The following is a 22,671-nucleotide window of genomic DNA, read 5'->3' on the forward strand; positions in this document are numbered from 1 at the left end:
ACCCCGATACCACTTGCAACTAAGGAGCGCCCCGATACCACCTGCAACTAAGGAGCGCCCCGATACCACCTGCAACTAAGGAGCGCCCCGATACCACCTGCAACTAAGGAGCGCCCCGATACCACCTGCAACTAAGGAGCGCCCCGATACCACCTGCAACTAAGGAGCGCCCCGATACCACCTGCAACTAAGGAGCGCCCCGATACCACCTGCAACTAAGGAGCGCCCCGATACCACCTGCAACTAAGGAGCGCCCCGATACCACCTGCAACTAAGGAGCGCCCCGATACCACCTGCAACTAAGGAGCGCCCCGATACCACCTGCAACTAAGGAGCGCCCCGATACCACCTGCAACTAAGGAGCGCCCCGATACCACCTGCAACTAAGGAGCGCCCCGATACCACCTGCAACTAAGGAGCGCCCCGATACCACCTGCAACTAAGGAGCGCCCCGATACCACCTGCAACTAAGGAGCGCCCCGATACCACCTGCAACTAAGGAGCGCCCCGATACCACCTGCAACTAAGGAGCGCCCCGATACCACCTGCAACTAAGGAGCGCCCCGATACAACCTGCAACTAAGGAGCTCCCCTGTACCACCTGCAACTAAGGAGCTCCCCTGTACCACCTGCAACTAAGGAGCTCCCCTGTACCACCTGCAACTAAGGAGCTCCCCTATACCACCTGCAACTAAGGAGCTCCCCTATACCACCTGCAACTAAGGAGCTCCCCGACACCACCTGCAACTAAGGAGCTCCCCGACACCACCTGCAACTAAGGAGCTCCCCGACACCACCTGCAACTAAGGAGCTCCCCGACACCACCTGCAACTAAGGAGCTCCCCGACACCACCTGCAACTAAGGAGCTCCCCGACACCACCTGCAACTAAGGAGCTCCCCGACACCACCTGCAACTAAGGAGCTCCCCGACACCACCTGCAACTAAGGAGCTCCCCGACACCACCTGCAACTAAGGAGCTCCCTGATACCACCTGCAACTGTTGGATAGAGTACTGGTTAAGGGGTCTGCCTTTGACATGGGAGACCAGGGTTCGAATCCTGGCTAGGTCAAGTACCTATTCAGTAAGGAGTTCAAGGCAAGACTCCCTAACACTGCAGGGTGGCCTCTTGAGCGCGTCCCAGTGGCTGCAGCTCTTGAGCGCTTTGAGTCCGACAGGAGAAAAGCGCTATACAAATGTTCGGATTATTATTATTAACTAAGAACCTCCTTGATAGCAGCTGCAACTAAGGAGCTTTCCAATACCTCCCCGACACCACCTGCAACTAAGGAGCTCCCCGACACCACCTGCAACTAAGGAGCTCCCCGACACCACCTGCAACTAAGGAGCTCCCCGACACCACCTGCAACTAAGGAGCTCCCCGACACCACCTGCAACTAAGGAGCTCCCCTATACCACCTGCAACTAAGGAGCTCCCCTATACCACCTGCAACTAAGGAGCTCCCTGATACCACCTGCAACTAAGGAGCTCCCCGACACCACCTGCAACTAAGGAGCTCCCCGACACCACCTGCAACTAAGGAGCTCCCCGACACCACCTGCAACTAAGGAGCTCCCCGACACCACCTGCAACTAAGGAGCTCCCCGACACCACCTGCAACTAAGGAGCTCCCCGACACCACCTGCAACTAAGGAGCTCCCCGACACCACCTGCAACTAAGGAGCTCCCCGACACCACCTGCAACTAAGGAGCTCCCCTATACCACCTGCAACTAAGGAGCTCCCCGACACCACCTGCAACTAAGGAGCTCCCCGACACCACCTGCAACTAAGGAGCTCCCCTATACCACCTGCAACTAAGGAGCTCCCCTATACCACCTGCAACTAAGAAGCTCCCTGATACCACCTGCAACTAAGGAGCTCCCCGACACCACCTGCAACTAAGGAGCTCCCCGACACCACCTGCAACTAAGGAGCTCCCCGACACCACCTGCAACTAAGGAGCTCCCCGACACCACCTGCAACTAAGGAGCTCCCCGACACCACCTGCAACTAAGGAGCTCCCCGACACCACCTGCAACTAAGGAGCTCCCCGACACCACCTGCAACTAAGGAGCTCCCCTATACCACCTGCAACTAAGGAGCTCCCTGATACCACCTGCAACTAAGGAGCTCCCCTATACCACCTGCAATTAAGGAGCTCCCCGACACCACCTGCAACTAAGGAGCTCCCCGACACCACCTGCAACTAAGGAGCTCCCCGACACCACCTGCAACTAAGGAGCTCCCCGACACCACCTGCAACTAAGGAGCTCCCCGACACCACCTGCAACTAAGGAGCTCCCCGACACCACCTGCAACTAAGAAACTCCCCTATACCACCTGCAACTAAGGAGCGCCCCGATACCACCTGCAACTAAGGAGCTCCCCTATACCACCTGCAACTAAGGAGCTCCCCGACACCACCTGCAACTAAGGAGCTCCCCGACACCACCTGCAACTAAGGAGCTCCCCGGACACCACCTGCAACTAAGGAGCTCCCCGACACCACCTGCAACTAAGGAGCTCCCCGACACTACCTGCAACTAAGGAGCTCCCCGACAGCACCTGCAACTAAGGAGCTCCCCAACACCACCTGCAACTAAGGAGCTCCCCGATACCACCTGCAACTAAGGAGCTCCCTGATACCACCTGCAACTAAGGAGCTCCCTGATACCACCTGCAACTGTTGGATAGAGTACTGGTTAAGGGGTCTGCCTTTGACATGGGAGACCAGGGTTCGAATCCTGGCTAGGTCAAGTACCTATTCAGTAAGGAGTTCAAGGCAAGACTCCCTAACACTGCAGGGTGGCCTCTTGAGCGCGTCCCAGTGGCTGCAGCTCTTGAGCGCTTTGAGTCCGACAGGAGAAAAGCGCTATACAAATGTTCGGATTATTATTATTAACTAAGAACCTCCTTGATAGCAGCTGCAACTAAGGAGCTTTCCAATACCTCCTGCAACTAAGGAGCTCCCTGATACCACCTGAAACTAAGGAGCTCCCTGATACCACCTGAAACTAAGGAGCTCCCTGATACCACCTGCAACTAAGGAGCTCCCTGATACCACCTGCAACTAAGGAGCTCCCTGATACCACCTGCAACTAAGGAGCTCCCTGATACCACCTGAAACTAAGGAGCTCCCTGATACCACCTGCAACTAAGGAGCTCCCTGATACCACCTGAAACTAAGGAGCTCCCTGATACCACCTGCAACTAAGGAGCTCCCTGATACCACCTGAAACAAAGGAGCTCCCTGATACCACCTGCAAACTAAGAATCCAATGGTCCTTCACCACTTCCTGCCATTCACACACCACACTCATGCGACATGTAAGCCAGTGAACTCCTCCTGTCCCTGCCCGCTTGTTTGGTGCTGAGCAGCGGCAGTCAGGAGTATTCCGGTGTTTAGAATTAGAACACCAACACCACATTACTGTTTCTACAATATAACCAGAGCTCACCTTTTTCTGCTTCTCGATATTTGCTGATGCCAACCGGGATTTCAGCCTGAAACATGGATCCCACCATAATCTCCTACAACAAAAAGTTATTTAAATAAGTATTTAAATGATTTAATACTTTAACTCAGTTCAATAAGTTTAAATTATTTGAGAACATCCATTACAGGAATAAGATTTTTGTAACTCTTTGGAAATTTGCACCATTAGAGAGTACCTTTCTTCCAGTACATGGAACCTCCATAATCTACAAACCCTGGTGGTTCCAGGCAGAGTTTATGAATAATTCTTCATATGAACGACTGATTAATGCCTAGCGTTCTCTCCTGGATGGTTTATGCCTTGCACCACCTCATGGATGGTTTATATGTAGCGCCCTCTAATGCACGGTTTATACCTAGCACCTAAAAGATGGTTTATACTTAAAGGGAACCTTAACTGAACGGGGGGGAAGGGGGGGAGGTTAAAGAGTTTTACTTACCTGGGGCTATTACCAGCCCCCTGCAGCAGTCCTGTGCCCTCGGCGCTGCTCTGGAATACTCTGGTCCCCCGCTGTCACTTAGTTTCGTTTTTGACGACTCACCAGTCGCCGGCCGGCATGCGTATTATTGGATGCATTCACCAATGCAATTAGCGCTATTGCGGACCGCAACACGTACAAAAATACGCGTTGCCGCATATCTACGCTATAGCACTAATTGCATTGGTGAATGCGTCCAATAATACGCATGGCGGCCGGCGACTGGTGAGTCGTCAAAAATGAAACTAAGTGACAGGGGGGGGGGACCAGAGGATTCCAGAGCGGCGCCGAGGGCACAGGACTGCTGCAGGGGGCTGGTAATAGCCCAAGGTAAGTAAAACTCTTTAACCCCCGTTCAGTTAAGGTTCCCTTTAACACCCTCTCATGGATGGTTTATAACCAGCACGTGCATGGTTTACACCTAGCTCCTTCTAATGCACGGTTTATACCTAGCGCCTCCTCATGGATGGTTTATGCATAGCACCCTCTATAGATGGTTTATACCTAGTGCCCTCTCATGGACTGTTTATACGTAGCACCCTCTATAGATGGTTTATACCTAGTTCCCTCTCATGGATGGTTTATACCTAGTGCCTTCTAATGGACGGTTTATACCTTGCGCCTTCTCATGGGTGGTTTATGCCTAGTGCCCTCTCATGGATGGTTTATGCCTAGCACACTGTCATGGATGGTTTCTGCCTAGCGCCCTCTCATGGGTGGTTTCTGCCTAGCGCCCTCTCATGGGTGGTTTCTGCCTAGCGCCCTCTCATGGGTGGTTTCTGCCTAGCGCCCTCTCATGGGTGGTTTCTGCCTAGCGCCCTCTCATGGGTGGTTTCTGCCTAGCGCCCTCTCATGGGTGGTTTCTGCCCAGCGCCCTCTCATGGGTGGTTTCTGCCCAGCGCCCTCTCATGGGTGGTTTCTGCCCAGCGCCCTCTCATGGGTGGTTTCTGCCCAGCGCCCTCTCATGGGTGGTTTCTGCCCAGCGCCCTCTCATGGGTGGTTTCTGCCCAGCGCCCTCTCATGGGTGGTTTCTGCCCAGCGCCCTCTCATGGGTGGTTTCTGCCCAGCGCCCTCTCATGGGTGGTTTCTGCCCAGCGCCCTCTCATGGGTGGTTTCTGCCCAGCGCCCTCTCATGGGTGGTTTATGCCTAGCGCCCTCTCATGGGTAGTTTATGCCCAGCGCCCTCTCATGGGTGGTTTATGCCCAGCGCCCTCTCATGGGTGGTTTATGCCTAGCGCCCTCTCATGGATGGTTTATGCCTAGCACCTCCTCTGACCCACCGTGTTATGCGCATGTGTTGGGCCAGCACAGGAAAATTTCAGGTAAACCTAATACAAACATTGGTGATGGAAAATGGAATGAAAAAAATACACAGTCAAAGGTTACCTTGTGTGAAAACTTTATGTCAAAACAGTCAGTAGTTCCAGAGATACAGGGTGCTGAAATCTGGTGAAGATAAAAGTAAGATTAAAGTGAATTGAGCTCTAGAGTTTCCCTATTGATCAGTGAAGCTATCTATCACACTAATGCCTTGTACACAAGCTGGATTAAACTCGATATTAGAACGACCGCCTCTGCCTATAATCTAGCGCAAGTACAGTAGACCCCAACACCCATGGTGGATTGGCCAGGGATTAGCCTGGTGGATCGATTTAACCTCTTACTCCACCTACTGCATGACGCTCCTTGTGCACAAAACGCATCACTAGCCTGTAGACTAGTGGCGCATCTGTACAGTCTCGGACTCACAATGTCACCTGAGGGTTTGAGTCTCAATCCCTGCCAAGCAACATGCCTTGTACGTATGTATGAGGCTTAAAGGACAGATCCGAGGTATTTAAAAACAAAAATCTACCTACCCGAGGCTTCCTCCAGCCCCTGGCAACAGTCTTGTGCCCTCGCCCGCAGCCCCGCTCCCAGTGGTGGCCCGGGGGTCCCCTCCGGTGCAGATGCCGATAGGCATCTACTGCGCCAGCCGCTTGCTTTCCCGCCGATGTCATCTACTGCGCCTTGCCACTACATTCCAGACCAGGGCTGTGGAGTTGGTAAAAAAAATAATTTGAATCCAACGCCTCAGTTTATGAAACCACCGACTCCAACGCAAGGTACCCAAAATGGCTCTGACTCCTCGAGACCAGACTCCTTAGTCTAATACTTACCAGAGCTGTGGATTTGGTACAAAAATCATGCGACTCAGACTCATCAGTTTGCAAAACCACCGACTCAGACTCCAACTCCAGGTGCCCAAAATTGCTCCGACTCCTCGATTCCAACTCCACAGCCCTGCTCCAGACTAGGTCAGCGTGACCCCAAGCGGCTCTCGCGCAGGCGCAGTAGATGCCGACCTGGCATCTGCACCATGGTCCCCGGGCCACCGGCTGGGAGCGGAGCAGTGGCAAGGGCAATTTGATTGAACAACAATTGCCCAATTTTACGGCTTCTATCTAATAGGTATACAATCTGTTCATAGTATTCAAAATTAGTAGGCCCTCATACAAGATGGAAGTGGAGGAATTTGTTAATCAAAATTGGATGTATGTGTGCACTCTAATGTCTGGTACACACAATGCAATTATTCCATCAGACCGACAGAAAATTTCCCATAATTTGATAATGCTCTAGATGTCGGATCTGATTCCGTTAGAAAAAGGGATCTATTTTAAAATCAGTGCTGCATAAAATGATCCCTTTCTCAATCAGAAGCAGATCGGACATGTTAAAAATTATCTAACAATGGGAAATTTCCAGTCAATCTAATGGGAAAATTGCATTGTGTGTACCAAGCATTAGGCTGGACGTTCACAATTAGATATTGTCAACAGATTTAATACTAGATATAATGATAAATATACTAAATCTATTGAAATATCGATTGACAATCAAATCCCTCTCGGTCCTTGTTTGATCGCTGTACTTAACAACTAATTGGAATAGTCAAATGTCAGACCGATGTGAGCGGGGGAGGGATGCGGGCAGATGCGACACTCGAGAGATGTTATCACAGCTCTGTACTGAAAGCAGTATACAGTGCTAGCAGTTTCAATAGACAGACTATATTACATCAAATCTCAGCAGACAGCGGTACCCACAGTGGTAACCCAGGAAATAATAGATATTGGTCAGAAATGATATCACCATATACCTGATAACTTTCAACATCTAACAATGCATTATGGCTCTAAGGGTGTGTACACACAATCAATTTTGATTGGTCAACGATTGGTTAATTTTACCACCTCCATGTAGCATGAGGGCCAACAGAATTTGAATACTATGAACATATTGGGCTCGATTCACAACGCGGTGCTAACCCAGTTAGAGACTTTAGGCGTGATAACCATTGCACCACGCTGGTGAAAAGCCAGTTTAGGCGTGATAAGTTTAGGCATGCTAAGTTTAGATAAGTTTAGATCGCGCGCAAAGTCCCGCACGCAAAGCAGCGCCATTAAACTCTATGCGAAGTGCACCAGACTTTACTAGCGCAAAACTTTTGATCAGCTGTGCACTGCGGTGCTAACGCAGTTGGTGCTTAAACTTATCATGCCTAAACTTATCACACCTAAACTTATCATGCCTAATCTTATCACACCTAAACTGAGTTTAGGCGTGATAAAGGGCATTTCACCAGCATGCTAACTGTTAGCACCGCTTTGTAAATCAGGCCCATTGTGTGGATAAGCTTTCATACTATATGGAAGCGGTACAATTGGCCAATCAAAATTGGATGTGTGTACATACCCTTAGGGAAGAGAGGAAGGCCTGGGGGTAGAGGAGGAAATCAAGAAAAAAATATATTTGCAAAGGACTTTAGTGACCACTATCTCTGGAACTGCTGAGCATTGTGACATACACTTTTATTTCTAAATTTGTACTAGCCAGGCTTGTGTATTTTTATGCACTCTTCAAAAAGACATCCAACCTTTCCATTTTCTTTTTCTGCAGTCTCAGCCTAAAGCCTCTTATCACACAGGCAGCTGAAAGGTGGTGCCTCAGCGGCCTATCAGATCCTCCCATGTGCCTGCCAGGTTCCTACAAGCACTTGACACAGGAAGTAGAGCGGTGCCCGTCCACGCCCCGCACATCTGAGCGAGGTGGCATCAGCACAGAGAAAGGGATCGATGTTGCGCAACACTGATCTCAAAATCTATCCTTTTGTCGATTGGAAACAGATTGGACATGCTGGAAATGATTGAACGACGGCAAAATTCCAGTCAATCTGATGGGAAAATTGCATGGTGTGTACCAGGCCTTAGAAGTACGCTGCCTCAGTAAGATCCTGTGCTGCCACAGACCTAGTATTTCAAGAATTATGAGTGCATCTATTAAAGATCACACTGCACATGCATGTGATGAGGCGCAGCTCAGTGACATAGGGCAGAGATCACGCACTGCATTGGATCTACACATACATATATGGCGATGTGCATAGATCTGGGCAATCAGAAGGGCATACAGACGTGTTCCACCAGCCCCAGGCCTGAAGCTGTATAATGCTGGTGGGTGGTGGGAGAGGTAAAGAAAAATAGCATTTTTTAAAGTGAACCCGAGGTAAGAATGATATGAAGGCTGCAGTATATGTTTCCTTTTAAACAATACCAGCTTCCTGGCATCCTGGTGACCTCTTTGACTGTAGTAGTGTCTGAAGTACACCAGAAACAAGCATGCTGCTGATCTCATCAGTTATGAGTCCTGACTACATTATCAGAAACACCTGATCTGCTGCATGCTTGTTCAGGGTCTATGGCTAAAAGTATTAGAGGCAGAGGATCAGCGGGGAACGCAGGCAACTGGTATTGCTCATAAGGAAATAAATATGGCAGCCTCCATGTAACGCTCACCTCGGGTTCACTTTAAATACACTATTGGGATGCTTGGTTTCATCATTTCTATCTGTAAACATCTTCAGCAAGTAAGTAGGATAAGTATAGGCATTCTCTAAATATATTGGAAGAGTTTATTAAGTGCACTAGGGTGATCATTGCCGAGCCCTACCTTTTTCCAGTCCTCTGAAGGAATATAATCTTCATCATCTTCAGATTCTTCTTCTATTTCATTATCTGACAAGACAACGTTCATATTTTACACTCAGTGACATTAGCTGAGAATGAGCAGCAGTCAGAAACAAAGTGAAAAGTTTGAATGGGAGTGGTGAACTTACTGGTGTCAAAGTACTTGCACCTCCGAGGACGGATGACTTCAGGTGCGTCTGGAGTCACAGAGGGTGCCGGGTCCTCATTGGAGGACTGAGTCTCGTCTTCCTGACCTGACAAATCTTTATTTTCATCCTGATGAGCATGTAAACTATCAGTGTGTGTGATAACTATACAGAAAATATACAACACACACCTTAAAGGACACCTGAAGTGAGAGGGATATGGATGCTGCCATATTTATTTCCTTTTAAACAATGCTGAGTCCATGGCTGTACTACTGATGATCTGCCTCTAAAATTTTTAGCCATAGACCCTAAACAAGCATACGCAGATCGAATGTTTCTGACTGAAGTCTGACTGGATTAGCTGCATGCTTGTTCCAGGTGTGTGATTCAGACACTACTGCAGCCAGAGATCAACAGGACTGCCCGGCAACTGGCATTGCTTAAAGCGGACCCAAACCAAACATTTTTTTAAATTCAAAGTATTTAGTTGAACCACTCTGACACATACAAAGATAAATAAACAATCCTTTAAAGCCTATGAGCATTTCAGTGACTGCTTTTCACCCTTCTCTTTTCATAGCTAGGGTTATACAGGTGGCAGCCATTAGTAATTCCTCCTTTGCTGGACACCATCTACTCCACCAGTTTGCCGGATTCTGTCCCGGCAATTTGAAAGGAAGGGAGGGGTTTCTCCAATAAACGTAAATTATTTTAGATTTGTCATCATGCAGCCGAAAAAAAGGCTGCTATTTATTATTATAATTTAGAAAATAGATTTTATTTCTGAAATCTTGTATTTTTAATTTGGGTCGACTTTAAAGAGGAACTGTAACGACAAAACGTCCCCAGGGGGGTACTCACCTCGGGTGGGGGAAGCCTCCGGATCCTAATGAGGCTTCCCACGCCGTCCTCCGTCCCTCAGGGGTCTCGCTGCAGCCCTCCGTGAAAGACGACGTCAATATTTACCTTCCCGGCTCCTGCGCAGGCGCTCTGACGGCTCCGAAGTAGGCGGAAATACCCGATCGCCGTCGGGTCTGCTCTACTGCGCAGGTGCAAGTTTCCGGCGCCTGCGCAGTAGAGCGGACCCGACGGAGATCGGGTATTTCCGTCTATTTTCGTGCCGAAAGCAGCCACAGCGCCCCCGCTGGAGCCAGCAAAGGTAAATGTTGAAGTCACAGTCGGGCCTGTCGCCGGCTGTTCGGAGGGCTGCAGCAAGACCCCCGTGGGACAGAGGACGGCGTGGGAAGCCTCATTAGGATCCGGAGGCTTCCCCCACCCGAGGTGAGTACCCCCCAGGGGAGGTTTTTCATGTTACAGAGTCTCTTTAACAGGTTGCTTCTATCTGGACTGATTTATCAGTCCAGATTGGGCCGCTGTAAATCAATCTGGATGGAGATATGCGTCCAACGTAGTTGCAATGGGCGTGCGCGCATGTCCACTCCCGCTGCTCGTTCATGGGGGGATTTAAAGAGTTTGAAGCCAAACTAATTTCCTTTTTTTATTGCTCACTTATGTTAAGCAGTAAGATCAAAACTGATTCGCCGCAACACAATGAGGTCTTAATCCGCACGAAATCCCGATGCAATATTCTCCCTGCGCTACCTGGTAGAGGCAGAGCTGTGTGCAGTAGCTCTGCCTCTGCTCCAGTCAATCTCCGCCTCTCCCAGTCTTCTTTCACTGAGGGGGCGGGGAGAGGTGGAGATCGACTGGATTGGAGGCAGAGCTAAGCGCAAAGCTCTGCCTCCCCCGGGCAGCAAAATCCACGACCTGGAAAGTGGACCTGGAATTTTGGGGGGCTAAATACCTTGTTCTGCCGTGCTGTTGTGGTGAATCAGCTTTGATCTTACTGCTTAACATTACTGAGCAATAAAAAGACCAAATTATTTTGGCTTCAGACTCTTTAAGTATCGGCAATTGGTCAAAGTGCTGAAAATGAATAAACATGCCTCCATTCTTGTGGCATGTTCATTCATCAAAGTGAAAGTAAAAAGTGTAGTTACAAAAACGATTGATCACTTCCTGGTAACTTCCAGAGTGCTTAGTGCCATCTAGTGTCCAAAAAGTATAATTGAAGTTTAATATATACAGTAGCAATAAAAAGTATGTGAACCCTTTGGAATTATTTGAATTTCTGCACATATTGGTCATAAAATGTGATCTGATCTTCACCCAAGTCCAAACAATAGACAATCACAGCCTGCTTAAACTAATACCACACAATCAATTAAAGGGAAGGTTCAGGGACAATAAAAAGAAATAAAAATCCAAATCCACTTACCTGGGGCTTCCTCCAGCCCGTGGCAGGCAGGAGGTGCCCTCGGCGCCGCTCTGCAGGCTCCCGGTGGTCGACCCGACCTAGCCAGGCCGGCGGCCAGGTCGGGCTTCTTCTGCGCGCCATTATGCGTTTCACGCCGGCGCGCTGACGTCATCGGACGTCCTCTGGGCTGCACTGCGCAGGCTCAGTAGTTCTGAGCCTGCGCAGTACGGCCCGGAGGACGTCCGATAACGTCAGCGCGCCGGCGTGAAACGCATAATGGAGCACAGAAAAAGCCTGACCTGGCCGCTGGCCTGGTCGGCCACCAGGAGACTGCAGAGCGGCGCCGAGGGCACCTCCTGCCTGCCACGGGCTGGAGGAAGCCCCAGGTAAGTGGATTTTTTTTTTTACTGTCCCTGAACCTTCCCTTTAAATGTTTCCATGTTTTTATTGAACACACCATGTAAACATTCACAGTGCAGGTGGAAAAGGTATGTGAACTTCTAGATTACAGGGAGTGCAGAATTATTAGGCAAGTTGTAATTTTGAGGAATAATTTTATTATTGAACAACAACCATGTTCTCAATGAACCCAAAAAAATCATTAATATCAAAGCTGAATATTTTTGAAAGTAGTTTTTAGTTTGTTTTTAGTTTTAGCTATTTTAGGGGGATATCTGTGTGTGCAGGTGACTATTACTGTGCATAATTATTAGGCAACTTAACAAAAAACAAATATATTCCCATTTCAATTATTTATTTTTACCAGTGAAACCAAAATAACATCTCAACATTCACAAATATACATTTCTGACATTCAAAAACAAAACAAACAAATCAGTGACCAATATAGCCACCTTTCTTTGCAAGGACACTCAAAAGCCTGCCATCCATGGATTCGGTCAGTGTTTTGATCTGTTAACCATCAACATTGCGTGCAGCAGCAACCACAGCCTCCCAGACACTGTTTAGAGAGGTGTACGGTTTTCCCTCCTTGTAAATCTCACATTTTATGATGGACCACAGGTGCTCAATGGGGTTCAGATCTGGTGAACAAAGAGGCCATGTCATTAGTTTTTCTTCTTTTATACCCTTTCTTGCCAGCCACGCTGTGGAGTACTTGGACGCGTGTGATGGAGCATTGTCCTGCATGAAAATCATGTTTTTCTTGAAGGATGCAGACTTCTTCCTGTACCACTGCTTGAAGAAGGTGTCTTCCAGAAACTGGCAGTAGGACTGGGAGTTGAGCTTGACCCCACCCTCAACCCGAAAAGGCCCCACAAGCTCATCTTTGATGATACCAGCCCAAACCAGTACTCCACCTCCACCTTGCTGGCGTCTGAGTCGGACTGGAGCTCTCTGCCCTTTACCAGTCCAGCCACGGGCCCATCCATCTGGCACATGAAGACTCACTCTAATTTCATCAGTCCATAAAACCTTAGAAAAATCAGTCTTGAGATATGTCTTGGCCCAGTCTTGACGTTTCAGCTTGTGTGTCTTGTTCAGCGGTGGTCGTCTTTCAGCCTTTCTTACCTTATCCATGTCTCTGAGTATTGCACACCTTGTGCTTTTGGGCACTCCAGTGATGTTGCAGCTCTGAAATATGGCCAAACTGGTGGCAAGTGGCATCTTGGCAGCTGCACGCTTGACTTTCTCAGTTCATGGGCAGTTATTTTGCGCCTTGGTTTTTCCACATGCTTCTTGCGACTCTTGACTATTTTGAATGAAACGCTTGATTGTTCGATGATCACACTTCAGAAGCTTTGCAATTTAAGAGTGCTGCATCCCTTTGCAAGATATCTCACTATTTTTGACTTTTCTGAGCCTGTCAAGTCCTTCTTTTGACCCATTTTGCCAAAGGAAAGGAAGTTGACTAATAATTATGCACATCTGATATAGGTTGTTGATGTCATTAGACCACACCCCTTCTCATTACAGAGATGCACATCGCCCAATATGTTTAATTGGTAGTAGGCTTTCGAGCCTATACAGCTTGGAGTAAGACAACATGAATAAAGAGGATGATGTGGTCAAAATACTCATTTGCCTAATAATTCTGCACTCCCTGTAAGAACATCTCCAAGAGGCAATTGGAGTGAGGTGTTAGCCAGCTGGAGTACAATCAATGAGATGAGATTGGAGATGTTGGTTACAGCTGTCCTGTCCTATAAAAAAAACACCAGTTTTGGGTTTGCTTTTCCCAAGAAGCATTGCCTGTTGTGAATGATGCCTCGCACAAAAGACTGCTCAGTTGAGGCATAGTGTAACCAAAACACTGCTGTGTTGTAAGACATCCCTCTGGGAGGCACATGGGTAATACACACCCTTTCAGTGCAAAATTTGGGGGTAACTTTGTGCAACTTCGCTGAGACAAATACGGGTCTAAATTGAGAGTGCAAATAAATGCATAGTTTTAATATTCCTTAATTTCTCTGTGGATTATTACTATTTCCCCTTTACAGTGCCACAAAGAAGGCCTTTAACATTCTGGACTAAACGATCAGAAACAATCGTTTCAGCTGAGAAAATTGAAGGGTGTCTAGTTTGCTTACTTGCTGCTGTCAGGTCAGATGCATAATGGGTTAACAAGCAAAGCCTATTAGAGCAGCAGGTCAGCATAGGAGAATTCAGCCTCGTACAGATGCTAGATGGTTATCAGCCAAGGCATCCACTTTCAGTGTAAATATCACTGTCAAAAAACCCCAATAGCATGACCATATACAAAAAACAGTAACTTCCCGGAGAGCGATGTAAAGTGCCAGGTACAGTGGTGTTAAAAACTATTTGCCCCCTTCCTGATTTCTTATTCTTTTGCATGTTTGTCACACTTAAATGTTTCTGCTCATCAAAAACCGTTAACTATTAGTCAAAGATAACATAATTGAACACAAAATGCAGTTTTAAATGATGGTTTTTATTATTTAGTGAGGAAAAAAACTCCAAATCTACATGGCCCTGTGTGAAAAAGTGATTGCCCTCCTTGTTAAAAAATAACTTAACTGTGGTCTATAACACCTGAGTTCAATTTCTGTAGTCACCCCCAGGCCTGATTACTGCCACACCTGTTTCAATCAAGAAATCACTTAAATAGGAGCTATCTGACACAGAGAAGTAGACCAAAAGCACCTCAAAAGCTAGACATCAAGCCAAGTTTCAAAGAAACTCAGGAACAAATGAGAACAAAAGTACTGTAATTGAGATCTATCAGTCTGGTAAAGGTTATAAAGCCATTTCTAAAGCTTTGGGACTCCAGCGAACCACAGTGAGAGCCATTATCCACAAATGGCAAAAACATGGAACAGTGATGAACCTTCCCAGGAGTGGCCGGCTGACCAAAATTACCCCAAGAGCGCAGAGAAAACTCATCCGAGAGGCCACAAAAGACCCCAGGACAACACCTAAAGAACTGCAGGTCTTACTTGCCTCAATTAAGGTCAGTGTTCACGACTCCACCATAAGAAAGAGACTGGGCAAAAACGATATATAAAAAGATATCCAAGGCACAAACCATTTTTAAACAAAAAGAACATTAAGGCTCGTCTCAATTTTGCTAAAAATAATCTTAATGATTGCCAAGACTTTTGGGAAAATACCTTGTGGACTGACGAGACAAAAGTTGAACTTTTTGGAAGGTGCGTGTCCCGTTACATCTGGCGTAGAAGTAACACAGCATTTCAGCAAAAGAACATCATACCAACAGTAAAATATGGTGGTGGTATTGTGATGGTCTGGGGTTGTTTTGCTGCCTCAGGACCTGGAAGGCTTGCTGTGATAGATGGAACCATGAATTCTACTATCTACCAAAAAATCCTGAAGGAGAATGTCCGGCCATCTGTTCGTCAACTCAAGCTGAAGCGATCTTGGGTGCTGCAGCAGGACAATGACCCAAAACACACCAGCAAATCCACCTCTGAACGGCTGAAGAAAAACAAAATGAAGACTTTGGAGTGGCCTAGTCAAAGTCCTGACCTGAATCCTATTGAGATGTTGTGGCATGACCTTAAAAAGGCGGTTCATGCTAGAAAACCCTCAAATAAAGCTGAATTACAACAATTCTGCAAAGATGAGTGGGCCAAAATTCCTCCAGAGCGCTGTAAAAGACTTGTTGCAAGTTATCGCAAACGCTTGATTGCAGTTATTGCTGCTAAGGGTGGCCCAACCAGTTATTAGGTTCAGGGGGCAATTTCTTTTTCACACAGGGCCATGTAGGTTTTTAACTTTTTTTCTCACTAAATAATAAAAACCATCATTTAAAACTGCATTTTGTGTTCAATTATGTTATCTTTGACTAATAGTTAACAGTTTTTGATGAGCAGAAACATTTAAAGTAATACTATCGATGTATGCATTTATTTGGAAATGCTGTATGTTGTAGCACACATTAGGGCAAGTACTAGGAGTAATTTCATTCCTCACACAGCTGTTCCTCTCAGCTGTAAAATCTTCCGTCAGTTTTGGCGTCAGTGTTGGATACAAAATGTATCTAATACTGAGCTCCCAGAGGGCTAGACCATGTCTCTGCAAAGGGGAGATGCTATCAACTCCTCAGTTTATAGTGTAATTATCACCTTGCTGAAAGAATCTTATTGATATGGTGGTAAGGGGTTAAAGATTCTAGCAATGTGTGTTTATTATCTTTGCTTCTCTTTACTGATAAAGATACTAATAATGCTAATTGTAAGCAGTGGTCTGCCCCTCAGCAGCTTGTAAAGTGGATGCAGCCTGGAGTGAATCACCAGAAGCAGGCAGCCAGGCAGTGTAAAACACAGACTAGTGTTATAGCTAGTTATATTCCAGCAATATTCCAGCTCATTTGGTTACCTGTTACCACCTCAGATCAGCCTGTTTCTCCTCATGTATCCTGCATGCTGTGAGTGACACAGTGACATATATTTGTGAGCTGTGTGAGAAATGAATTTTTAAGCAGGGATAGCGAGAGAGAGACCTGGGTGAATAAATAAAGTGTCTCTAGCACTAGTGGTAATGTGTACACTAATATAGAGTATTAAAAAAAAAAAAAGTCGTTTCAATCGATAGTATTCCTTTAAGTGTGACAAACATGCAAAAGAATAAGAAATCAGGAAGGGGGCAAATAGTTTTTCACACCACTATATGTTGCACCCACCCATATCTTTCTGGCTGGTGCATGGGCAGCATGTATACCATTCCCAAAGGCAGTGTTTTCCCCAACCCCTATCAGCCAGTCACTCTGGCTGGCTCTCCTCCTCACTCTCCTACTATCAGAACTGGCCCGAAAAAGCAGAAAACCTGTATCATGTAATTCAGGCAGCATCCTTTAGGGGGCAGCAGCTTTATACACCGATATAGCAGAAGATCTTCCTTGCACTCCCTGCTGCTGACACACTAACGCCTCTTATGCTCATTAATATTCACTGCAATCCTAGCTGGCCCCTCCTCCTCCACGTGATGATACTGTGCTGAGTAAGATTTTCCTATGTCTAGTGTGTGCGCAGTTTGTTTCTGTGGGTGTAGAGTGTGTGCGTAGTTTGTTTCTGTGTATGTAGAGTGTGTGCGCAGTTTGTTTCTGTGTGTGTAGAGTGTGTGCGCAGTTTGTTTCTGTGTGTGTAGAGTGTGTGCGCAGTTTATTTCTGTGTGTGTAGAGTGTGTGCGCAGTTTATTTCTGTGTGTGTAGAGTGTGTGCGCAGTTTGTTTCTGTGTGTGTAGAGTGTGTGCGCAGTTTGTTTCTGTGTATGTAGAGTGTGTGCGTAGTTTGTTTCTGTGTGTGTAGAGTGTGTGCATAGTTTGTTTCTGTGTGTGTAGAGTGTGTGCATAGTTTGTTTCTGTGCGTGTAGAGTGTGTGCGTAGTTTGTTTCTGTGTATGCAGAGTGTGTGCGTAGTTTTCTTGTGTGTGTGTAGAGTGTGTGCGTAGTCTGTTTCTGTGTGTGTAGAGTGTGTGCATAGTTTGTTTCTGTGTGTGTAGAGTGTGTGCGTAGTTTGTTTCTGTGTGTGTAGAGTGTGTGCGCAGTTTGTTTCTGTGCGTGTAGAGTGTGTGCGCAGTTTGTTTCTGTGCGTGTAGAGTGTGTGCGTAGTTTGTTTCTGTGTGTGTGTAGAGTGTGTGCATAGTTTGTTTCTGTGCGTGTAGAGTGTGTGCATAGTTTGTTTCTGTGCGTGTAGAGTGTGTGCATAGTTTGTTTCTGTGCGTGTAGAGTGTGTGCGTAGTTTGTTTCTGTGTGTGTAGAGTGTGTGCATAGTTTGTTTCTGTGTGTGTAGAGTGTGTGCGTAGTTTGTTTCTGTGTGTGTAGAGTGTGTGCATAGTTTGTTTCTGTGCGTGTAGAGTGTGTGCATAGTTTGTTTCTGTGTGTGTAGAGTGTGTGCATAGTTTGCTTCTGTGTGTGTAGAGTGTGTGCGTAGTTTGTTTCTGTGCGTGTAGAGTGTGTGCGTAGTTTGTTTCTGTGTGTGTAGAGTGTGTGCGTAGTTTGTTTCTGTGTGTGTGTAGAGTGTGTGCGTAGTTTGTTTCTGTGTGTGTGTAGAGTGTGTGCATAGTTTGTTTCTGTGCGTGTAGAGTGTGTGCGTAGTTTGTTTCTGTGCGTGTAGAGTGTGTGCGCAGTTTGTTTCTGTGCGTGTAGAGTGTGTGCGTAGTTTGTTTCTGTGTGTGTGTAGAGTGTGTGCATAGTTTGTTTCTGTGCGTGTAGAGTGTGTGCGTAGTTTGTTTCTGTGCGTGTAGAGTGTGTGCATAGTTTGTTTCTGTGCGTGTAGAGTGTGTGCGTAGTTTGTTTCTGTGTGTGTAGAGTGTGTGCATAGTTTGTTTCTGTGTGTGTAGAGTGTGTGCGTAGTTTGTTTCTGTGTGTGTAGAGTGTGTGCATAGTTTGTTTCTGTGCGTGTAGAGTGTGTGCATAGTTTGTTTCTGTGTGTGTAGAGTGTGTGCATAGTTTGCTTCTGTGTGTGTAGAGTGTGTGCGTAGTTTGTTTCTGTGCGTGTAGAGTGTGTGCGTAGTTTGTTTCTGTGTGTGTAGAGTGTGTGCGTAGTTTGTTTCTGTGTGTGTGTAGAGTGTGTGCATAGTTTGTTTCTGTGCGTGTAGAGTGTGTGCGTAGTTTGTTTCTGTGCGTGTAGAGTGTGTGCGCAGTTTGTTTCTGTGTGTGTAGAGTGTGTGCGCGGTTTGTTTCTGTGTGTGTAGAGTGTGTGCGTAGTTTGTTTCTGTGTGTGTAGAGTGTGTGCGTAGTTTGTTTCTGTGTGTGTAGAGTGTGTGCATAGTTTGTTTCTGTGCGTGTAGAGTGTGTGCGTAGTTTGTTTCTGTGCGTGTAGAGTGTGTGCGCAGTTTGTTTCTGTGTGTGTAGAGTGTGTGCGCAGTTTGTTTCTGTGTATGTAGAGTGTGTGCGTAGTTTGTTTCTGTGTGTGTAGAGTGTGTGCATAGTTTGTTTCTGTGTGTGTAGAGTGTGTGCATAGTTTGTTTCTGTGCGTGTAGAGTGTGTGCGTAGTTTGTTTCTGTGCGTGTAGAGTGTGTGCGTAGTTTGTTTCTGTGTGTGTAGAGTGTGTGCGTAGTCTGTTTCTGTGCGTGTAGAGTGTGTGCGTAGTTTGTTTCTGTGTGTGTAGAGTGTGTGCGTAGTCTGTTTCTGTGTGTGTAGAGTGTGTGCGTAGTTTGTTTCTGTGTGTAGAGTGTGTGCGTAGTTTGTTTCTGTGTGTGATTTCTCAGTGTCCCCTTACAGATGGCTCTGGGGCCCTTGGCAATTGCCCAGGATGCCCTCTGGGGCCCTTGGCAATTGCCCAGGATGCCCTTATGGAAGCGTCAGCCCTGCATTTCCCTGTCCCGCTCCACCCGACTACATTTGCCTATCACCCAGCTGGAAAGAAATTCTGGGGAGAACGCTGCAAAGGCAAAACCTATGTGCACAGATCCAGCCGCTAGATGGCATGGTATAATGTCAGCATTCGAGAGTACCGGTATGGGTCTCCAATAGCAAGGCAGCCTAGACACCTTAAATTGCAGTCAGGGCAGGAACACCATCATAATGTGCATTAAGACGGGACATGCATGCACCCGAATGACTTATGCAAACTTCACAATTCTGGAGACAGGTTCACTAAAATCTCACTAAAACAATAAAAAAGTGTCACAAGTGATCCAATGCTAATCTTGTGCTGTGCACCTTATTTTCCCCACTACAGCCACTGTTGTCATCATTCTCATCCTCCTCCTCATCGTCGTCATCATCATCTTCCTCCTCGTCTTCTCCAGGCAGAGGTACGGTGCTACCGTAACCATAAAGCCTTAATAGCTCTTGAATCGGCATCTCACTTTCCTGGAGAGCAAAAACACACATCACATTTTTCATTATTATTGTATTTTTTTATTTATTACAAAGCATGAAAATCACAAATAAGCACTGCAGTCCAATAAGGTTTTGTGAGCATAACAGACCGGGACATTTTTGCTACTATACAGTCTCTAACAATACAAATTTAAAGTTATACTAAAGTGACCCTGGAAAAAAAAACTATAGATCAGGGGTGTTAAATCACATAAGGGGCCAAAATCTAAAGGATAGTGTAAAAGTCAAGGGCCAAATTGTTTACCAAGATCTAATATTGATTGAACAGTCAAACTAAATGGCCTAACTATAGCGAACATGGGGGGCTAGCTCCTCCCCCTTTTGCAGAGTAGCGCCATGTAACAGTTTAATATTTACCTGCCCCAGTACTGCTTTGGCAAAAAAGGGATCAAGATGAAATGTGGCCCAAGACAAGATGCTAGCCTTTCACTTCCCCCATAGTCTCTGGAAAGTTGAGGTGTGAGGTTGGGGAGGGGTGTTTTACCAGCCACACAGGGGGGTTTGTATCTCAAGAGGGGGTACCATGTAATTTTGCTGAGGTGTCCCATGGGTTGTTGCTGGACCCTGCCTGCACCCCAAACTCCTGTGCATGGGAAGGCAGTGTGCTGTAATTCTTTTACTGCTTACAATGATGCACATTTATTGCTCTGGAGAGCCACATAAAATGACAAGGATGGCCGCATTCAGCCCATGGGCCTAGTGTTTGACACCTGTGCCATAGAGCCTTCCCGGTCCTCTTGGTCCACCACTGTCCCGTCGTGAAAGTTATCTGACCAACTGGTCAAATACGCCTTTGGGAGTCCTTGTGGAGGCTTCGGAAGTACTCGAGCCCCTAATATTTCTGAAGATGAGTGGAGTCCATACTGCATGTATGAGTGCGCCAGTCTTCGGGAAGCACTCGATGGAACGAGGGGACAGAGAGGCCCGGGAAGGCACTATGGCAGGGGTCATGAACTTTTTGGGCTGAGAGAGCCATAAATGCCACAAATTTTAAAATGTAATTCTGTGAGAGCCAAACAATATGTTTCAAACTGACATGCACAGTAGAGGGCTCACGTCCTTGTTGCCATGGTTATGTGTATACAGTTGATCCACCGGGCAGCGGAAGTGTCAGACACGTCCTCAGCTTCTATTGGGTTTCAGCAACATCAGCAATTTTCCCGAGAGCCAGACAGGAGAAATACCGACTAATGCTGAGTACACACAATGCGTTTTTTCAGTCAATTATCCGTCCAATCAATTTCCGATTTGATTCTGTTATCTTTTCCTATATATTTCCATTTACTTCTATGAGAAATCGATCAGAAAAACTATCGCAAATAAGATCGGACATGTCGAAAATTATCTATCGAACCATCTATCTAATCACAAAATTGTATGGTGTGTAACTAGCATAATAGCTTGTACAATTAGCTTGCTGACTTGGGGGTTGATTTAATTTGTAGGATGAGATCCCCGCACTTTGGCTCAATAGGCTGCCTGTCAAGTGACAGACAGCCTATTGGGCCAATTACAGTGCAGGGATCTCGTCACTGCACCTGACAGGATACAGAGTGGGACAAATGGAGCAGCTGTTCGTGTTGGGGGGAGCGCGAGCAAGTTAGTAGTGCATGCTACAGCAGTAGTGTGCCTACTTTAAAAATGTTACTTGCGCTGCCACACTAAGCTGTGCTGCTTGAGCAGTGTAACTTAGTGAATCAACCCCTAACTGTGAGCCAGATGTAGCCATCAAAAGAGCCACACCTGGCTCCCGAGCCATAAGTTTCCTACCCCTGCTCTTTTGAATCCAGAGCCTTCCTTCTCCATAGGCTAGTATTTTTTTTTCTACAGCGGCTTCACATGTGCTTTAAAGCAAATGTTATACAGCTTGGAATTGGGCAAATTCAAACCCGCTGAAAGTGCAATTGATTGATGCACTTAAAAGGAACCCGAGGTGAGAGGGATGTGGAGGCTGACATGTTTATTTCCTGTTAAATAACGCACATTGCCTGGCTGTCCTGCTGATCCTCTGCCTCTAATACTTTAAGCTATAGACCCTGAACAAGCATGCAGATCAGATGTCTATGGCAAATCTAACAAGATTAGCTGCATGCTTGTTTCAGATGTGTGATTTAGACCGTACTGACCAGAAAGACCAGCAGGACAGCCAGGCAACTGGTATTGTTTAAAAGGAAATAAATATAGCAGCTTCCATCTCTTTCACCCCTCGAGTTCCTTTTGTGGCTCGTAGACACGTGCAACTTTTCCGCCCAACTATTGGCCAAACTTGGTCTGTTGGACGATGGTTGGGCGTGTGTACACGTGACAAGCGACTAGACGAGCGACTGATAACACGCGGCTTCCCTGATCTAACTGGCAGATCAACTTGCATGACTTTTGCGCTGATATCATGCAGTTGGCCACATAAGTCATTTGAACAACTTATCCTTATATTGAATGCAGCCATATCACGCACTCTGTCGTTCAGATGGTTGGAGCACGGAAAATACAAGCCGTGGCCGTGCAATCACTTGGTTGTGTGGTCGTTCATGAGCTTTTGTTGGCCGTGTGTAGGGGCTTTTACAATCAGCACACAATTTACATTAACTGTACACGGCAAGCAAGCTGGATTTCTTAGTATCTCAATGACCATCTCTATTGAAACTCCCTACTGAACCATCGCATCAATTTACTACACTGCAGCAAAACAAGTGTTTGTACTTACAAAGCTTGTCTGTCAGACCAGCAGGGGGAGCTCTAAACAAATATCACATTTTAATTTGGAAGCTAAACTATTTTCTGATTTAAAAAAAAAAATGAAGCAAAAGGCCTAATGCACCAAATGCTGGTAATTTTACTGGTCCTGACGTCAGCATAGGCGCTAATAGAGTAATGGGCACTGCTCCCCTGGCACTAAATTACCACCATTTAGTGCATCGGGCCCCAAATCTCTTAGGGCCCTTTTCCACTATTGCGATCCAATTCCAATCACTTGCAAATTGAAAAATGCTAGG

The 22,671-nt window shown here is 46.6% G+C and overlaps 1 protein-coding gene across 3 annotated transcripts in view; it reads right to left on the bottom strand.

Moving 5' to 3' along the window:
* Positions 1–22,671, bottom strand: part of MIER1 (MIER1 transcriptional regulator) — an 80,833-nt gene that overhangs the window by 26,149 nt on the left and 32,013 nt on the right. The window contains exons 4-8 of one of the 3 annotated variants that reach the window (XM_068239274.1): positions 19,496–19,648; positions 9,137–9,263; positions 8,971–9,035; positions 5,365–5,424; positions 3,462–3,534 (exon numbers count right to left, since the gene is read on the bottom strand). In XM_068239274.1, coding sequence (XP_068095375.1) covers positions 3,462–3,534; positions 5,365–5,424; positions 8,971–9,035; positions 9,137–9,263; positions 19,496–19,648 — 478 coding nt within the window. The remainder of the gene's footprint in view (positions 1–3,461; positions 3,535–5,364; positions 5,425–8,970; positions 9,036–9,136; positions 9,264–19,495; positions 19,649–22,671) is intronic. The other 2 variants (XM_068239275.1, XM_068239276.1) reach the window with 2 other exon arrangements.

This window comes from Hyperolius riggenbachi, chromosome 6, assembly GCF_040937935.1.
Source record: "Hyperolius riggenbachi isolate aHypRig1 chromosome 6, aHypRig1.pri, whole genome shotgun sequence".
Classification (NCBI taxonomy): Eukaryota; Metazoa; Chordata; class Amphibia; order Anura; family Hyperoliidae; genus Hyperolius; species Hyperolius riggenbachi.